The 20234-nt window shown below is 35.4% G+C and overlaps 2 protein-coding genes across 7 annotated transcripts in view; both read right to left on the bottom strand.

The window, feature by feature from the left end:
- Positions 1-20234, bottom strand: part of FRMPD1 (FERM and PDZ domain containing 1) — a 127578-nt gene that overhangs the window by 39079 nt on the left and 68265 nt on the right. For 2 of the 6 annotated variants that reach the window (XM_074281790.1, XM_074281791.1), the window contains exons 3-5: positions 7903-8060; positions 4486-4588; positions 2621-2666 (exon numbers count right to left, since the gene is read on the bottom strand). In XM_074281790.1, coding sequence (XP_074137891.1) covers positions 2621-2666; positions 4486-4588; positions 7903-8060 — 307 coding nt within the window. Of the gene's footprint in view, positions 1-145; positions 602-2620; positions 2667-4485; positions 4589-7902; positions 8061-20234 lie in introns of those variants that run through there. The other 4 variants (XM_074281792.1, XM_074281793.1, XM_074281794.1 and 1 more) reach the window with 4 other exon arrangements.
- LOC141550798 (glyceraldehyde-3-phosphate dehydrogenase-like) lies at positions 11527-12910 on the bottom strand. Its single transcript, XM_074281796.1, has one exon. It carries the CDS (start codon positions 12737-12739, stop codon positions 11738-11740), a length of 1002 nt encoding a protein of 333 aa, XP_074137897.1. The 5' UTR covers positions 12740-12910; the 3' UTR covers positions 11527-11737.

The raw sequence follows: 20234 nt of genomic DNA, 5'->3' as shown, positions 1-20234 counted from the left end.
ATCAAAGACCCTGTATTAAAGGCCACATACCTACATGATACCTAGAGAACTGGGTTATGAGTAAATGGTAGCACAGCTGAGAATTTGAGGTTTCTAGCAGATAGCAGGTCAGCATTACATACGAACCTTGTTTCACTGTACCAACCTTTTTTTTGCCCCAGTTATCTATGTATGAGTGGGAATGAGAACAAATGGCTGATGAGGAAACTGAAAGAAGTCAAGGAAAAACAGTGATATTAAAGGACTCAAGTTCTAGAATCTAGAAGGCTCCAACTGTTCACACAATGGGGTTAAATGACACAAAGGTTAGAATTCTGTAATAAGAGCGCTGTACCAGATGGTCACTGATCCCACCCAGTGATCATGTTACAAAATCTTTATATGATGGATTTAGACATATGGGTCAAGAGAGGGTCTAGGACTAGAAAGAAATAAGCTTTAGCCCAAGATAACTATTTATGTTATTAAGAGGTGTGACAGTTGTGATCATTTTGTATAAGGAAGGGTTCTACCAATTAAGAGAATGAAATCACTAGCAATGCAGCTAGGTGGTACAAAGGATAGCTCGCCAGGACTGGAACCAGGGAGACTCATTTTCCCAAGTTCAACTCTGATCTCAGATACTTCCTAGCTCTGTGACACTGGACAAATCATAATCTTGTTTACTTCAGTTTCCTCAGCTATAAAATGATCCAGAGAAGGAAATGACAAGCCAGTGCAGTATATTTGTCAAGAAAACCCCAAAAGGAGTCACAAAGAGTCAGATAAAATTGAAAAACTACTAAACCACAAAATCACTAGCAAACTTTTGGAAACTGGCTTTATTGACTTCTTTATCTCTGTAAATGGATACTAAGAACACAAACTAAATTTTGGTGTTAACTGAGCATTTCATGAGTGTAAACTGTGAGCATTTTTTTTTTGTTTGTTTTTCTTCCCAGGTTATTTTTACCTTCCGAATACAATTCTTCTTTGCAACAACAACAACAAAAAAATTCGGTTCTGCACATATATATTGTACCTAGGATATACTACAACATATTTAATATGTATGGGAATGCCTTCCATCTAGGGGAGGGGGTGGAGGGAAGGAGGGGAAAAATTCGGAACAGAAGGAGTACAAGGGATAATGTTGTAAAAAATTACCTATACATATGAACTGTCAAAAAAAAAAAAGTTATAATTATAAAATTAATTAAAAAAAAGAGTGGAGAAAAAAAACAACTGAGCATTTCACAAAGTATATATGGCTATACCCACCCAAAAACTCATACTCACCCAACTAGGGCCAATGGTAGGATTTAAACACTAGTTTCATAAGAATCTGTCCTCAGACACTTACTAGCTTAGTCATTTAACCCAGTTTGCCTCAGTTTCCTCATTTGCAAAATGAGCTAGAAAAAGAAAATTGCAAGGCACTCCACTTTGCAAAGAAAACCCCAAATGGAATCATGAATCAGACATGAACAAAATAACTACACAACAATGACTAAATCCAACTATAACACTACACACACACACACACACACACACACACACTGACTCTCACAAATTTCAAATAAGTGCCAAATTATTTATAATGTAATTCATTAAATACACAGTAAAAGCATTAAGTCACTGCTTCATGAGAATTTTAATATCTTGTAAAAAGTCCAGAAGACACAAAAAATAGAAAAAAGTAGGAATATAGGATGCCGTGTTCAAAAGCCCATTCCAATCTACTGTTCTGATGACTTTTCTCCATACTTCTTTAAACAAAGACCTATTTCATCTGTAACTCAGAGAAGTGTTTACTTTCTTCATGCTCACTTCCCTTTTCCCTACATGAAATGTCAAGGAAATAGACAGCTAAGAGAAATGGGTCTCTCCCCCCAAAACAAAGCATATTTTCAGAACTGCTCTGAGGCATGGACTGCAGGGTATTCACAGGCTTGCTGTTTCCTTATGCCTTGCTAGTTATTCACATGTTGTATTTTTTTTTGGGGGGAGGCTATTGGGGTTAAATGACTTGCCCAGAATTACACAGCTAGTAAATATTGAAGCCACATTAGAACTCAAGTCCTCCTAGCTTCATGGCCGATGTTCTAGCTGCCCTTATAGGTTGTTTAATAATCACACATCCCATTTTTATACCATAATACTAAAAGGGAGGGATCATACCTTATTCTTTTTTTTAATTTTACAGTTTATTTTTACAGTTTACAAGTTTATTAAAAACAAAAACAAACTTGCATACTAATGGAACAGATGTGCTTGGGTTTTTTGTTTGGTTGGCAAGGCAATTGGAGTTAAGTCGCTTGCCCAGCTAGTAAGTGTTAAATGTCTAAGGCTGGCTTTGAACTCAGCTCCTTCTGACTTCAAAGATGGTACTCTATTCACTGTACCATCTAGTTCATTCTTCTGTATCCCCTGGCATCTAACTTATCTATGAACCAGCAGGCCCAAATTCGTTGACCATTAGTTGACTGATCTTACAAAAAGCAATGAACTTCCAAACAGCATTTCCTATCTATAATTTGCCTTCTCTCCCATTCTCAAATAGATATTCCATTCAATAGATATTTTTAAGGGCTTCTGAGTATTCACGTGTCATCTTAACAAACATGATAAAGAAATTTACCGAAGTACATCGAGCAACAGTGATGGAAAGAGAATCTTCTGTTTCCCTGAAAAAAGAGACAAATAAATTTAGCTGTTTCAAGTGAAGGGAGGGAGAGAGGATATTATCTCCAGGATATTATTTAGCCAGAGGACTAAAATGATGAATACAAAATTAAAAAGAAATTTCTCTCTTTCCAATTTGTTCAATTAAAACTTAGAAGTACGTAGGAATTAGGTTTAAAAAGTAGCTCAGACTGTACCAGGTATGTTTTTTTCCCCATAACCAAAGAAATCTTTAGAGCATCATAGACACTTGAGACTGCAGGCTTTACTATGTAACTCAGCGGAATGGAATTGGGAAGGGAAGGGAATAAGTATTTGTTAAGCACTCATTATGTGCCAAGCACCATGGTAAGTTTTTTATAAATATCCCATTTGATATGACAATTCTGTAAAGTAGATGATGATATTATCCCCATTTCACAGTTGAAGAGACTGAGACCCAAGAGAGTTATACTTGTTGATGGGCAGAAGTGCCTGAGACTAGATCTGAAAGCAAATGTTCCTGACTCCAGGACTATCACTCTACCCATTGTCCCACCAACTGCCTCTAACTAACATCCTGACTTGGGAGTTATAGGATGGGCAGGAACAAATAAGTTTCATTCAATGATTTGTTATTGTTCAGTTGTGTCCAATTCTGTGACTCCTCATGCAGTTTTCTTGACAAGGATACTGGATTAGTTGACCATTTCATTCTCTAGTTCATTTTACAAATAAGGAAACTGAGGCAAACAGTGTTAAGTGCCCAGCTAATATATCTGAGGCCACATTTAAACTCAGGAGGCCACATTAAACTTCCTTACTCTACGTTCAGCACTTTATGTCACCTAGGTGCCTTCATTTATTGAAGGAATATTAATGTTAGTGAGATAACTGGTCCAAAAAGTAAGTTTTGGAAGAATTTGACTTTTTTTTTTTTTTTAACCAATTGCAAAAAATACATCTTGGCTATCAATATAGCTAGAAAGGAGATCATAATCTTGGGATTCTCTTATGTGGTAACCTAGCAGAGATCTTATGGAGCACTCAATAGATTTACAAAGCTATTTGAGGTAAAGTGGGATATGTGTATGGGGGAAGCATAGGCAGAGGATAAAATCCAGGCTTGTAATTTCCTTAATTCAGGGGAACTTCCAGCAAAAAAAAAAATTCCTCTTCCTTTGCAAACCATTTGTCCCCTGTTTTTTGAGGGAAACTATAAAATTAAGCATCTTGCCAGTCACAAAGTCAATAGATATCAGAGGTAAGACAATGTATCACATGCATATTCTCTTCTCTTGCTTTTAAAAAATATCTCATAAATATTTGTAGATAGCACTATTTTAAAAAGCATCTACTCAGAAAGTAAAAAATGAGAGTGCACATTTAGTATAATTTTCAGGGAAACCAATGATTCTAAAAATTTGGTCCAATGACCCTCAAGTATTCCCAAAGCTCTTTCAGGACACCCATGAGGTCAAAGCTATTATAATAACACTAAACATTTTAATTTCTAATATGATAAATATGAGGTATTAGAAAATGTAAAGATTAAAATCAAATGGTCATTCTAATGAAAGGTACTTTCTCTTTCTTAAGTGACAATACTTGCAAGATTGTTAGGAAGTTGCAAGTTCTTGCACTAGTACTCTTACTGTACAACTGAAATTAGAAATAAATTTGCTCTATTTTAACAAAAGAAAGGAAATGTATTATCTTCCTTTTGCACTGTTCTTGATTCTGTAAGAACCAGCATGACTTTTAAGGCTCTGCTAATCTGCATCTATATCTATACCTTTATCTATCTACATATCTTTTAATATGAAACATGCAATTTTGTACCTTAAAATATCAAGTGCTTGTTCATAGGAAAGGTCATCCACAGCCTGATTGTTCATCCGGAGGATTTGATCACCTGGCAGAAGTTTTCCATCCGCTGTGCTTCCTATCAGACATAAAATTAATAACTGTATGCCTTGTATATTTTCTTGTAACTCAGTTATCATAGCTCTGTATTTGAAATGGGCAGGCAGTCTAATTGCTAAGGTTTTGGACTAGATGCTAAAACCTCCTTCTTATCCCATCCTGAATTTATGTGAGTTACAATGAAGAGGAATATAGTCAAACAGTACAATTTTGAAAATAACATGTTGCTTTCAATTTGGGATTTTTCTTGATTATATGTCACAAAGGCTTTTTTTTTAAAACTTAACATTCTGTTGTTGTTGTTGTTGTTGTTGTTGTGTGTGTGTGTGTGTGTTTTACCAATTACATATAAAAACCGATTTTGACATTTATTTAAAAAGTTTGAATTTCAAATTCTCTCCTTCCTCTTCTCTGAGACTGAAAGCAAATTGATATAGGTTATACATATGCAATCATGTAAACATATTTCCATTAATCATGTTGTGAAAAAGACCCCCCCCACATGAACACATGAAAAAACATGAAAAAATAAAGTGAAAAATAGAATGCTTTAAAATGCATTTAGTCTCTATTAATTCTTTCTCTGATGTGGACAACATTTTTTTTTTTAAGAGGAAGAAGAAAAGGCAGGTTTAAATTAATTTTAAAAATAAAAAAAAATTTAAATGGTTATCTATTAAAAATAAATAAATTCCTGTAAAGCAGAAAAAAAATGTTAAATTTGTGGTGCACTTGGAGGGAGAAGCATATGAATATGGTGCATAGGTTTCTTACTTGCTTTGTATGTGAAACACTAAACTTGTTTGGTGTTTGTTAAATTCAGAATAAAAGTAAATTCTAATTTTCTCTCCTCCCCACCTCCTCAAAGAGGAAGAAAATCACCTGCAATATATCAACTAGCTATATGAATTTCTAGGCAGGGGATTCTAAATCTGGTATCCATGAATAAAATTTAGGGAGTCTGGGAAATTGGATAAGGAAATGATTACATCTGTTTTCATTAAGTAAAATTTATCATTTCCTTCAATGACTTAAAAACCTTATTTTCCAAAGGGATCCATATCCTTCACCAGAATGCCAAAAAGGTTAAGAATTCTTGTTCTAAAAAGATTGCTGGGGTCTCCACATATTGTTAGCATTATAAGCACCCCAAACTCTAGTGAGGCACTCTTTTTACCTATGATGACAAAAGAAATAAAAATCATGGTTCCGCATTACTGGTCCACTAGAAATTATTCCCAGCCCATGAAGGTACATGACTATGTATGAGGATATTACATGGTGCAAAGAAACTTGGTGATTCCAAAGTCAAGATGATTGATAACAAGCTTTGAATAGGAAGGGTTCCCAAGGCCAAGCATATATTTCATGACCCAAAAAGGATGGATCCAAGTACAAAATAATAAAATCTGACTTTAACATAAAACTGGAGGTTTACAAAGTTTTACACATATTATCTTTTTGAGCCTCACAACACCCCTGTAGCAAATGTACAGCAGGTACATATTAACCCCACTTTAACAAATGAGGAAACTGAGGTTCAGGGATAGTCAAGTATTTTCCCATGATGATCTAACCAAGAAGAGATTTGAAACTAACCATTCCTGACTCCAAATCTGGCATTCTATTATTCATAATGCAATGCTTCTCAAAGAGTCATGAGATAACTTCTCTCTTAATGCTATTGCAACACAGAAAAAACTGCATAATGGGCAAAAAAAAACCCCAATAATTAATTCCTAAATTTTATTAATCAAAAAATATTCATATACCCCTTATGATGTGCCATGTATTTTGCTAAGCACTGAAGGATAGGAAGAATGGCAGCTAGGTGACACTGTGGATAGATTACTGGATTTGGAGTAAGGAAGAGCTGAGTTCAAATTGTGTCTCAATTTAGTAGTTCTGTGATCCTAGGTCTCTATCTGTCTCCATTTCCTTACCTGCAAAATAGGGATAATACACTCCCTAGTCTCTCTCAGCCTTAGTTTTCCCCATCTGTAAAATGGGATAATAAGAGCAATTTTCCTACAGGATTATGCAATGATCAGATGAGGTAATATGTATAATGCACCTGGCAAACCTTTTTATTTTTATTTTTTGTTTCATTATATTATTGTTTATATTATGTTTATTATTATTTAAAACATGTTTTTATTTATTTATTATATATATTATTGGTAACAATATATTATTATTTAAAACATGTTGAGAGTTATTGTTATTTAAAACAACACTATAGTGTTAATTATTATTATGTACAACACTTATTATTTAAGACATTATAAAAATAGTTATCATTTAAAATAAGTCATAATTCAAACAGCACCCTAGGTGTCATTATTATTTAAAACAGTAAAACTCTGAATGTTATTATTTAAAACAACACTATAAAATTTAGTTGTTATTGTATTTAAAATAATACTTTGTCATAATTTAAAATGCTATAAGTTTTAGTTATTATTATTATTATTTACAACATTGTTATTTAAAACACTATAAAAGTTGTTGTCATTTAAAATTAACACTGTCATAATTCAAAAAAGTACTATAAGTAGTACTATAAGTGTTATTATTCTTTGAAACAATAACACTTTGAGGATTATTTAAAACAATACTATAAAAGTTATTTAAAACAATAATGCTATGTGTCATAATTTAAAACAACACTATAAGTTTTAGTTATTATTTACAACACTATCTAAAATAACACTATAACATTAATTATTATCCTTTAAAACAATAACACTCATAATTTAAAATAGCACTCTTAAATATTATTTTTGTTATTGTTTAAAACAATAACACTGTTATTTAAAATACTATACAACCCTATAAAAATACTATAAAATTTTATAGTGATTGTTTTAATATGCTAACAGCTTATCATTTAAAACAATAACTGTCATAATTTAAAACAGTGTTTTAAGTGTTATTTTTATTATTGTTTAAAACAATAACTGTTATTTAAAATACTATACAACCCTATAAAAACACTATAAAAATTTACAGTGCTTGTTTTAAATAACAGCTTATCATTTAAAACAATAACACTGTAAATTTCATAATTTAAAATGGCACTCTAAGATTTTATCAGTTAAAACAATAACTGTAGTATTATTTTTAAAATACTGTTAGTTATTTTAAATGATATTGCTTTACGTATTAGTTATTATTATTAATAAAAATAATTCTTGTCCTCTAAGAGCTTACATTATAATGGGAAAGACAATATATAAATAAATACATGCATACACGACACACACACACACACACACACACACACACACACACACACACACACACACACACATATATATATATAAATTTTACCTGTGATAACTGAGGAGACATTCAGGGGAAGGCTTTGGGAAATGTGAAATCCATAGTCACCCAGGAACACATCTCTGTCTATCTTGACTGTATGCTTCACAGAGGTCAGTGTTTGGGTAAGGCCCCCAGAGGAATTATCTGGTAAGGAAATCCTACGCCTGGAAGAGAGGGAGAAAAGCATCCAATCAATAGATGTATTGGGAACTTTCAGATTCTTGCTCACAGGTCAAAAATTGCCCCATCTGCCTTAATTTCACTAACAATTTTTTGAAATCTCAATATTTTCTGAAATTTTATTTTCTCAAATGATGTCCCTTGGCTCCACAATCCCCAGCTGCTAAAATAAATATACTTAACAGACCTCTAAGTGAGAACTTTCCCAGTGTGCCATATCCTTTAACAGATAAAACCTTCATGGCTCCTTTATTGCCAATTCAATTAAATATTTATTAAACATCCATTGCCTTACATTCATGAGAAATACACATTTTAGATTTACTGTTTTCATGGACCTTACAAACTAGTAATAATCTATTAAAATTTTGGATTGGTGGGGTGGGTGTGAGTTGTCAATCAGGACCTTCCATGCTTTGGCCCTTCAACATAATTTTCCAGTTGGTTTTTCCTTAAAAAAAAAAAACAAAAAAACACAACACTTTAATTATTTATTTCATCTTCCTCCCATCTGCCTGGTCTTTGGGAGGAAAAAATGGAAAGAAAAACCCTTTATGTTCCATCCCTGGATGGAACCCAGGATGATTCTGGAGAGGAAAGTGAGGCAGGTGACCTTGCACAGCTTTCCCTCATTTGAATCCAATTCTCTTGCATGTCATAGCATCACTTCCCTGATGTCATGGGCCTCTTCAAGAGCGAAGGACAAACAACAATAATAAATGCATGGATTAGTAACTTTGCAATAAGGAAGACCTGATTCATATCCTACTTCTGATGCATCCAAGTTATTTCTCAATGATCCTAGGTTAATGAGCTCCAAACTTTTTTGTACCTCTAGCAGTTAATATGTTTTTAGCATTCACCCCCAAAAGATGTATATTTACTTATTTATAAACACATTATACTATTTATACACAGTGAAATACATACATTTAGAAAAAAGGATGAAATCTTTTGAAAATAATATTTTATTAATGACACAAAATCCTTTTTGTTGGCAATTAAATATTGTTAAGCAAACTTAACCTTATTAGTTCAAATAGTGTTGAGTTGAATGGATGAACCACAAGTCCAGTTACCCCTCAAAAAGATATATTACACCTAGGAGAAACTTACTAAATGTTTGTTGAGGTGATTCTTTTTTTATTTTATACTTATTTTACTAAATAAACACTTGTCATCTATCTTATTAAAATTTGCTTATGACCTAAGTAAAGTAACCTTATAAGCAAATTTTCCAGAGAATACCTCTATTAGGTTTATTATAGAACCCCTGGAAAAATGGGAGTATGTACATAAGAAATCACATATATACTAAGTCCTAATTTTCACAGATTTTTTTTTCTGACACCAGTCAAATAAATGTAATATGACAATATTGTTCATCCTTTGTTCTTGAAGAGGACCAATAACATCATAAGGGTGATATCTTGCCTTTTGTATGAATTACATTTAAATCATCAGTCTCATTCTCTCTTCCAACGTCACGGAAGTCCAGTAGCAAAACCAAAGGCAAGATGACTGGTGATAGCTAGGGATGCTGTGGATGATCTTGGTCTTTCTAAATTAAGATCTTTCCCAGGCCCGAGTTTATGCTGATGTGAATCCTAAGAATCTGATGACTGGGACTTCCTAACACATTTTTAGAACCAGATTATAAAGCTGGAGTTTCCGATGGAGCTAGGCATATCATTCACTTTGGAAAGATACAATAGGTCCACAGAGTCAGGGTAATAAATTACTGACAAATGGGGGGTCTCACAAAGAACACTGAAGAATGTTTTAAAATTTATTTTATTTTTTATTTTTATTATTATTATTTTTTAACAGAAGAAACTTTTAAACTCCAATGTCTAAAGGGTGCCAGGAAGCAGTACAGTCAGGAATCCCACCTTTCATACTTCCTATCTATGTGACCGTGGACAGACCTCCCCGAGTTTTGAAAACTTCCTAAGACTTATCCTTCCAATTTCAATTCCAGAGGGTAACAGTATGACAGGCTTGCTGATACTAGAATCACGAAAGAAAGATAAATTAGTGAGGTACCCGGAGAGAAAGTCTGGTTTGGGAGAATGAGGAAAAGATTACCTGTTTAAGAGAGCTCTGTTATAAGAAATGTAGCTGGAAAAACTCTAATCATCAACACTATCAGTAAGCTTTATCAAATGAATTAAAAACAAATTAACAAACAAACAAAAAAAGAAACCCAGTTGATGGCATTATTTTTTGATCCATTAATAATCAAAAATGGTGAAGCCAGTTGTGCCTGTAGATTATAGCCTACATTTTCTGCATGGACAGTGTTTTTGCTATTAAAGTAATTTTTAATTTACTTGATATTTCGGGAAAAGTAAGAGGAAGGGAATAAGTAGTTATTAAGCACCTATTACAAAACAGGCAAATACTAAGCACTTTACAAATGCAAATAAGTGAACTCCCAAACTAACTCATATGACACATTTTTTATTAAAGACAAGTTCTGGGCCAGTCTCTATGCTCGGGATGTACTCTAGAAGGAATTATAACTTTGTGTATCATGTGTGGAGATGGGCCTAGAGAATGAATTGCATTGCTCTAACCACTTCAAGGGAAACATGAACTCTCCTCTAAAATATTTTAAAATAACACACAAAGCCCAGAGACCGTAGAGATATTAGATGCAATATAAAATGCCTTTTTACCAGTACTAAAATTGAATTAAAATTTAATCACCAGATATCTTTAGGAATAGTGAAACAAATTATGTTATTGCTGCTGCTTGCTTTAAGTTTTTCTGTTAACCTGTGTTGTCTTTTATATTCACCGTTGGTTTTGCTTCAATATAATTGATTGTCACATTAGACTTGGGGGAGTTAAATGGTACAGTTAGGCCTGAAGTCAGGAAAGACTCATCTTCATGAGTTAAATCTGGCCTTAGACAGTTACAGGCCATGTGATCCTGGTCGAGTCACTTACCCCTGCTTACCTCAGTTTCCCCATCTGTAAAATGAGCTGGAGAAGGAAAAGGCAAGCCATAAGAAAACCTGAAAGAAGGGGGCAGCTGGGTGGTGCAATGGATAGAGCAATTGCTGATGTGAAACAAGAGACAAATTAGGGCCAGATATTTATATGAAGGAGTTCTATCCTTAACAATATACTTGGGGCAAGGGCGGCACAGTGGATAGAGCACCAGCCCTTAAGTCAGGAGGACTTGAGTTCAAATCTGACCTCAGACACTTAATACTTCCTAGCTGTGTGACCCTGGGCAAGTCACTTAACCCTGATTGCCTCAACAAAAAAACAAAAAACAAAAAAACAAACATGATCCCAAATGAAGTCATGAAGAGTTAGTTCCAATTGAACAACAATTGTTCACCCCACTTTGGGATAATCCTAGACATAAGTAAAAAATGCTTTAAGTAATTTTCCCTAAGCCTAAATATAAAAAAAAAAAAAACCAAGACAAAAGAGGTTTTTTTCCTTTTTTGCACTGAATATGGTTGCTTTATTGATGATCCATAACATAGAACTTAATGCTTCTTCCACATATTACAGGGGTACTTTGGGGCAAGGATTATGAATGGGGCATGGGATGCCCGGAAAAGAGAAAATGGAGTTAGGGGTGAGGAATCCCCAGAGAACTTCCCTTTGGGTTGGGGATGAAAATCCGCGTCTTCCCTCTTTACTCCTTGGTGGACATGTAGGCCATGAGGTCCACGACCCGGTTACTGTACCCAAACTCATTGTCATACCAGGATATGAGCTTCACAAAATGATCATTGAGGGCGATCCCAGCCTCAGCATCAAAGATGGAAGAGTGAGTGTCAGTGATGAAGTCAGTAGACACCACCTGGTCTTCGGTGTACCCCAAGATGCCCTTTAAAGGCCCCGCCGCCGCCATCTTGATTGCCTCCTTGATGTCGTGGTACTTGGCGGCTTTCTCCAGGCGGCAGGTCAGATCCACGACAGACACGTCGGGAACGGGGACGCGGAAGGCCATCCCGGTGAGCTTCCCGTTTAGCTCGGGAATGACCTTGCCCACAGCCTTCGCCGCACCGGTGGCAGCAGGGATGATGTTCTGTGAGGCGCCGCGGCCGTCTCGCCACAGCTTGCCGGAGGGGCCGTCCACCGTCTTCTGGGTGGCGGTGGTGGCATGGACGGTGGTCATGAGGCCTTCCACAATGCCAAAATTGTCATGAATGACTTTGGCCAGGGGGGCCAAGCAATTGGTGGTGCAGGAGGCGTTACTGACGATCTTAAGGGAATTCTCGTACTTCTCATGGTTCACCCCCATCACAAACATAGGAGCGTCAGCAGAAGGGGCAGAGATAATGACCCGCTTGGCTCCGCCCTTCAAATGCATCTCAGCCTTTTCCATGGTGGTAAAGACCCCCGTGGACTCCACGACGTAAGTCGCTCCAGCCTCTTCCCACTTAATGTTGGTGGGGTCGCGCTCCTGGAAGATCGTAATGACTTTTTCATTGATCACCAGTTTTCCATCCTCAGCCTTGACAGTCCCCTTGAACTTGCCATGAGTAGAATCATATTTGAACAGATAAACCATGTAGTTCACATCAAGGAAGGGGTCATTAATGGCCACAACGTCCACTTTCTGTGAGATGACCGCGGCCCTAGTCACCAGACGCCCGATACGGCCAAATCCATTGATTCCGACCTTCACCATCTTCTTTCAGTGACTTGGCTACAGCGCCGGATCCCAGCACCAAGTTTGGGAAGAAGTTTTACTGTCAGACTCCCCAGACGTGAGCCCACAGCCTCTGTCTATATAGGCAGAGTCCCTTAATGGAGAGGATTAGAGTGACTGCTTTAGCTTCTTTGGTTATTATTGTTACATCACAATAGAACATGATGTAAAGGATGATACTATAGACTTTTATATATTTCTCAAATACATGGAGAACTGATTTGAGTTTATAAGAATGAGTCATTCTCCAACTGATAAAGAATATGAACAGATAGTTTTCAGCAAAAGAAAGCAAAGTTATCCATGGTGATATCAAAACTACGCTAGATCACTGCTGCTTTGTTGTTCAGTTTGTTTTGGCCCTCTATGGACTTGTCCTTGGGTTTGTTTTTTGTTTTTTGTTTTTTGCAGAGATACTAGAGTGGTTTGCCATTTCCTCCTCCAGTGTGTGACCATTTTACAAAGGCAAATCAGAGTTAAATGACTTGCCCAGGGTCACACAGTATCTGGAATTATATTTAAGCTCAGGCTTTCCTGATTCCAAGCCTACATCTCTATTCACAGCACACCATAGCTGAAATGTAGCCCAATACTTCCCCTTCCATATGCTACACCTTGATCTAACGTTTTTATGGTTTCATGATTTTGCTCACTTTTGAACCCTGTTTTGGTGAGCTGACGATGGCAGTAAATAAACTGTTAAGAGAGAAGGGGTGAGGTGTATTGATTAGAGAAATGCAAATTAAAACAGCTCCCAGGTACCACCTTAGACCTATCAGATTGGCTAATGTGACAGGAAAAGAAAAGGACAAATTTTGGAGGGAAAAATTGAGACACTAATGCATTGTGAACTGATCCAATTATTCTCAAGAGTAAATCGTAACTATGACCAAAGGACTAAAAAACTACATACTCTCTGACCCAGCAATGACTCTACTAATTCCCAAAGAGAATTTAAAAAAAAAAAAACAAAAAAAAAAAAACAGGACAAAGTCCTATGTGTACAAAAATTTTTATAATAGCTCTTTTTATAGTAGCAAAGAATTGGAAAATTAAGTGATTCCTGTCAACTAGGGAATGGCTAAACAAGTTGAGGTACTGCACTATAAGAAATGATCATCAAGGGGCAGCTGGGCGGCACAGTGGGTAGAGCACCAGCCCTGAAATCAGGAGGACCCGAGTTCAAATTTAATCTCTGACACTTAACACTTCCTAGCTGTGTGACCCTGGGCAAGTCACTTAACCCCAATTGCCTCAGGGGGGAAAAATGTTTTCAGAAAAACCTATAACAAATTACATGATGCAAAGTGAAGTGAGCAGAACTAAGAGAATATTGTATACAGTAATAACAATATTGTATGATAATCAACTATAAAGATTTTGTTGCTCTCAGTAATACAATGATCCAAAGCAGTTCTGAAGAACTTATTATGAAACATGCTATTGAACTTTAGAGAAAGAAATGCTGGAATGTAAATGGATTTCAAAGCATGCTTTTAAGAAAACTTTTTTTGGTCCATTTTCTTTCACAACATGATTACTATGGAAATGTTTTACATGACTATATATGTATAATCTATATAAAATTATTTGTCTTCTTAAGGAAAGGGGAAGGAAGAAAGAAGAAGAGAATTTGGAACTCAAAGTTAAAAAAAAAGAATGTTGTTTTTCATATTTAACATGTATTGATCAACCTGTTATCTGAAGGAGGGGGTGGGAGGAAAGAGGGGGAAAATTGGAACAAAAGGTTTGGCAATTGTCAATGCTGTAAAATTACCCATGCATATATCTGGTAAATAAAAAGCCATAATAAAAAAAAGGATGTTTTTACATGTAATAGGAAAAAATATATAAAAATTTCCACATAAAAAGAAATAGATGTGATGGAATCTTATCCCCTTTAAGCAGCAAATTATTTCTACAAGTCATTTTAAAATGGATGTACATACTTCATGGATTTTTTTAACAGAAGATACTAAAAATAATTTAATTTTGCCTTGATGTCTCAGGGTACTCATTGATTATCATAGCATGTAGAATAGCCAATCAATGATAGTCTAGAGGGCTATTTTCCCCTACTCTAAACAGTTCCAGGCTTTTATGTTTTTTTGAGTTTTTAATACTTTTTATAACTTTTCCGAGTTTAACAAGATTTATTTCTTCTCAGTAATTATTATCTCTTTGTAGTCATAGCTCCCTATTTAATAAGCGATTTCCTTAAAGGAAATCACTTAACGATAGTTAAAAACTATGGAAATATCTAGAAATTAAGAAACCTCTCTAGTAGTTGTGCTTAACGATACTTTTTAATTAACTTTTCTCTAAGGGGAACTATGACTGTTGCAAGAAGGAAAGAAAGAGAAAGATCTTTTGAGAAATTAGTGAATTTCTCAAACCCAATAGTCATTTTCAATAAAATTGAGAGATTGCAAATGAGTTTTCTGACTTTACCTCCAAAATTAGGTAAATTCAAGAAGACACGGGGAAAGCAAAAGCAATGAAATTAAAAAGACATACATATTATCTAGTGCTTAGGGGGAGAAAAGTGTAGAAAGGCAATGAGACAAACTATCTGGGGCTATGAGCTAAAAGAGCCAAAAGCCCCCCTCTGACAGTATATGAGCTGTAATTCAGCAGATTACCACCAGATGACAGTGCAGTGGGGAAAATAAAACCAGGAGAGGGCTGTTTCAGAAGCAGAGGAGGCAACTTATAGCCAATGACATTAGCAGATTAGGGGTTCTACAGCAGAAGCAAGAAGCATCATGGGAGGCACAAGTGAGCACCAGCAAGGTCACAACCACAGATATGTGAAATTCTATTCTGTATTATTGCCTACATTTTGTATACTGCCCAAGTGAACACTTCCTTGCCTTTAAGTTGTTCAGTTTTCCTCTGACTTAATTAAGAATAGAAGTTCAGTTTTTTAAATTACTCTTCCATTCCATAATTGGGTCAAGTAAATATACTATTCTTGAAGAATGCAGGTGAATGCTAGGGAGTCTAGTTTTTATGTCTGCAACACTGATTGTCCTTCAAAGAAAGTCTGGTCACAAAATCTTATACCCTATACCAAGATAAGGTCAAAATGGGTACATAATTTACACATAAATAGTGCTACCATAATCAAATTAGGATAGCAAGTTCTATCTTCAGTCAGATATATGGAGAAAGAAAGAATTTATGTCCAAATGAGAGATAGAGCATATGAGATGTAGAATGGATAATTTTTGATAATATAAATTAAAAAAAGGTTTTGCACAAACTAAACCAAAGTAACCAAGATTAGAAGGAAAGCAGAAAGTTGGGAAGAAATTTTTACAGTGTCACTGATAAAGGTCTCATTTATCAAATATATAGAAAATTATGTCAAATTTATAAGAATACAAATCATTCCTCAATTAATAAGTAGTCAAAGGATATGAACAGGCAGTTTTCAGGTGAAGAAATAAGAGCTATCTATAGTCATGTGAAAAAATGCTCTAAATTATGATTGACTAGAAAAATGCACATTAAAACTATTCTGTGGTATACCTCACATCTATTAGATAGTTTACTATAACAAGAAAACGAAAATAATTGTTAGTGGAGATGTGGGAAAAGCCTAAGATGTGGGAGCTAAGTCTATCATAGTTGCCGTGCATAATGTTCTCCAGTCTGCCTACTTCACTCAGCATCAGTCCATGTAAACTTTTCCAGGTTTTTCTGAAATCTGCCTGTTCATCACTTATTACATAATAATATTCCATTCATTGTGAAAAATTATGATTTTCATAATTATCATTACATGTGTAATGAATATACTAATGATTTATATCAGAGCTGCCTTTTCTGGCTTGGGAATCAGTCTTACAATGCAACTTGAAATAATCAGTCCTTGATAATGCTCTCCTGTGTATATTAAGTGAAATGAATCAAAGATTATAGAACTTGTTCCCATCACAGAACTCCAGTCCTATTCTCCCAACCAACTAATAGCCCCCATGATTTGAAACAATCACTTATGAACACCCATATTCTGCATTTGTAGGCTTGTCATGGGAAACCTCTCAGGCCCTGAAAATGATTGTATTGTAATCTGTCTTCCCTTTCCCTTCCCATTTATGATTTGGGTATGAAACCTGAAAATGATTGTATTGTAATCTGTCTTCCCTTTCCCTTCCCATTTATGATTTGGGTATGAAACCTCTCTATTTCCTGCAACAGGAAGAGCTCTCCTGCCCAGGAGAACATCCAGTTTGCAAACTGAATTCCTCAATCTGAAAGTTTAATCAAACTACTATTTGATCTCTAAAACCTGTCTCGAGACCTGCTTTGTGAGGCTCCAATTATTCAGACTTTAGAAACCAAGACAGTAAAATTCTATTAACATTCATTGGTGGCAGCTGTTTTAAGGGGTGGATGTAGAAGTAAATCTTCTACTCTCATGTATATGAAGGAAGGGACTAGGTGCCACTGAACTTTTTTCCAACATCCCAACTCTCTGTCTGGCAAGTTCAACTCTTTGACTCTTGTTCCACTATTGGGACCAGCCTTTTCATTGTGAAGAAAGTTCCAGGGACCCCTTTCTTCACTTTGGTAAGACCAGTTTTATTTTTGCACACAAACTTTTGCATGAATCTTTTTTCTTCAATAAACACATGTCCAGTTATGAACTGCAAATTCTTTTCCTCTTTTATAAATGCACGCCTATGGACTGAGGGATTTTATTTTCTACACAAGGTAAATTTTATTTATCTAAGAACTGCTTAGTTGGTTTTGTTTGTGCTTGGAACCAGTTGAAATTAAGAGTTTAGTTGTGTGCTTGATTAGAGTTCTGAAATATTTACTCTTGTAATTTAAGTGAAATGTGGATTGTTCGCATTTATATAATTATATTTTCATATCCTTTTGCAATGTACTTGTGTTTTTGCACTCTGTATATTTCTTAGTTCCCCTTTTGATAGATGTGCAGTAAAGGTTCAAAAGGGAGATTGAGGCAGTTCTCATCAATTCACCCCCAGAACAAATATATATAAGAGATTTACATGAACTGATGCTGAGAAAAACAAAACAGAACCAGGAATGTATTATGCACAGTAACAGCTAAATTGTGCAATGATCAAACTATGAAAGAACTAGTTCTTCTCAGTATTTCAGTGATCCAAGTTGATCCCAATAAACTTTGGATAGAAAATGCCATCTTGACAGAATCAGCTACATCCAGAAAAGGAACACTGGGAAATGAGTGTAAACTGTTATTTTTACCTTCTGAATCCAATTCTTCCTGTGCAACAAGAAATTCGGTTCTACACACATATATTGTATCTAGAATATACTGTAATATATTTAACATATATAAGACTGCTTGCCATCTGGGGGAGGGGGTTGGGGGAGGAAGGGAAAAAAATCTGAATAGAAGTAAGTGCAAGGGATAAGGTTGTAAAAAATTACCCATGCATATGTACTGTCAAAAAATGTTATAATTATAAAATAAAATAAAAATTAAAAAAAAAAGAAATGCCATCTTTTTTATCTCTCGTGATTTCTCCCTTTGTTCTGATTTTTCTCTCTCAACATGATTAAAAAGGAAATGTCTTTATAAAAAAGAGAATGTACATGTATCACCCAGAAAAATTTTTTTAAATAAAAAAGAAATACGGTTCTCAGTGTCTCTCATACAGCCAGGATTGGGTTGATTTGACTAGTGATGACTCTAAACTTTACTGGCTTTTGTGGGACAGCTCTGATAAACTTTACGAAAAAGTTCCAACTTACCCTGTATTCATACAGACCCTGGTGTTTGGTTGTGTTTCAATTTGTGATTCAATTGTGGAAAAGGGGAGCCAAAGAATTGGTGCAAAAAAAGCTGACAGGGAAGACCCAGAAGAGGATCTTGAGAGATTGGGACTCAAGGGTTAAGATAAGGAGTATTAACAACTCGTTCAAATTATGGGTGAAAAGCTCCTTGATGTCAAAATCCTTGCTTTCCCTCAACCCATTGATTTAACAAAGGTTAGAGACACTAAAGGAGACTGTGAAGAATCTGTCTTATCAGTTTTATGACAGATGTGCCCAAGCTATAGTTCGGTGTGGCAAATTCAGTTTCTTTACTACTTTGTTAATAATCTTCACCACTTACCTCTAAACCCATTAAGCTATTTCTGATTGACAACACTTTGTCATTGAGTTCCTCCTTGAGACTGCAGCACAACTGGCAGTTACCTTGGCAGAGGAGGATGAAAAGAACTTAGGGAAACAAAAAGGAAATGTTTCCTTGCAATCCCTGTGCAGCTGAATAAGCTCATCTCTTATCGTTCTCCCCATACTATCAAAATCATTCAGCCCAGGGGTTTGTTTCTCTTGGCCATTGGAGAAAAGAATGTCAAAGGGGGCTGCAGTAGATGCTGAAGAGATAAAAGAGAAAGCATCCCAGAAAAAAAAAACAGAGGGACTCTATAATCTCCATCACTCAGGGACTTGGCTCTGGGGAAGGTACCACACTCTCAGTCTTAGATCCCTCTGTCTTTCCCACTCCCTTCTCCTAAAGTCAAAAGTATATTTTCAGTTATGGGTGTTGCTAATAAGATCACTGCAGCCCATATCTCAGAACCTCTCTCTCTTTTTATTGGAAGAAAATAGGGAACAAAGATTCCTACCAAATTCCTTTTATGACACAGATATGGTGCTGATAGCTAAACCAGGTAGGATGAAAACAAAGAAAAAATTATAGATGTATTCCCCTAATAAATATTAATGCAAAATTTTTAAATAAAATATTAGCAACGAGATTAAAGGAAGTCATCCCCAGGATTGTGTATTCACAATGACCAAGTAGGATTTATACCAGGAATGCAGGGCTAGTTCAATATTAGGAAAACTATTAGCATAATTGACTTTATCAATAACCAACCTACAAAATCATATGATTATCTCTTTTTATTGGAAGAATCAGTGTTTTTCTCCTTTTTGTCCTGGTCCCTAAGGCTCTTAGCCACTTATTAGGACACGATGTACTCCATAAATTATAGGCCACTATTTCATTTGACCCAAGAGGTGGCTTGATAGGCCTTGGTTGAGAGCCTGAATTACTCTAACCAGTCTGAAAGCCTAGCTACTCTCTTAAAGCAAGCAGAGAGCACTGATGGGATGATTTTGATCAAGCTTTTTGTTAGCTTTAAGTGGTTTTTTATTTTTTAGATCCTTTCTTGGTTAAATTCTTTTGAGTTTATTAAACCTTTATAACTCCAGTTATTGAATCCAATCAGAAAGTTATGATACACACACACACACACACACACACACACACACACACACACACACACACACAGAGTTTATTTCCCCTATAAAAGACCTAATCTTATAGTAAAGTCCCACTAAACCTCTTTAGGAATTTAGCCAATCAGTCAGTGGTGTAATATTTCCCTCACATGCCACATCTTAATGGGGGCTTCATCCAATGAGGTCTTTCCCCTAGTTAAATTTGAGTTCCCTT

Source organism: Sminthopsis crassicaudata, chromosome 1, assembly GCF_048593235.1.
Source record: "Sminthopsis crassicaudata isolate SCR6 chromosome 1, ASM4859323v1, whole genome shotgun sequence".
Taxonomy (NCBI): Eukaryota; Metazoa; Chordata; class Mammalia; order Dasyuromorphia; family Dasyuridae; genus Sminthopsis; species Sminthopsis crassicaudata.
The sequence above is the reverse complement of the archived record's forward strand: the minus strand, read 5'-3'. Positions and strand labels throughout refer to the sequence as shown.

What these genes read in the sequence shown, in the direction of transcription:
- LOC141550798 (XM_074281796.1), bottom strand. Translation starts at nt 12,739, where the DNA reads ATGGTGAAGGTCGGAATCAATGGATTTGGCCGTATCGGGCGTCTGGTG.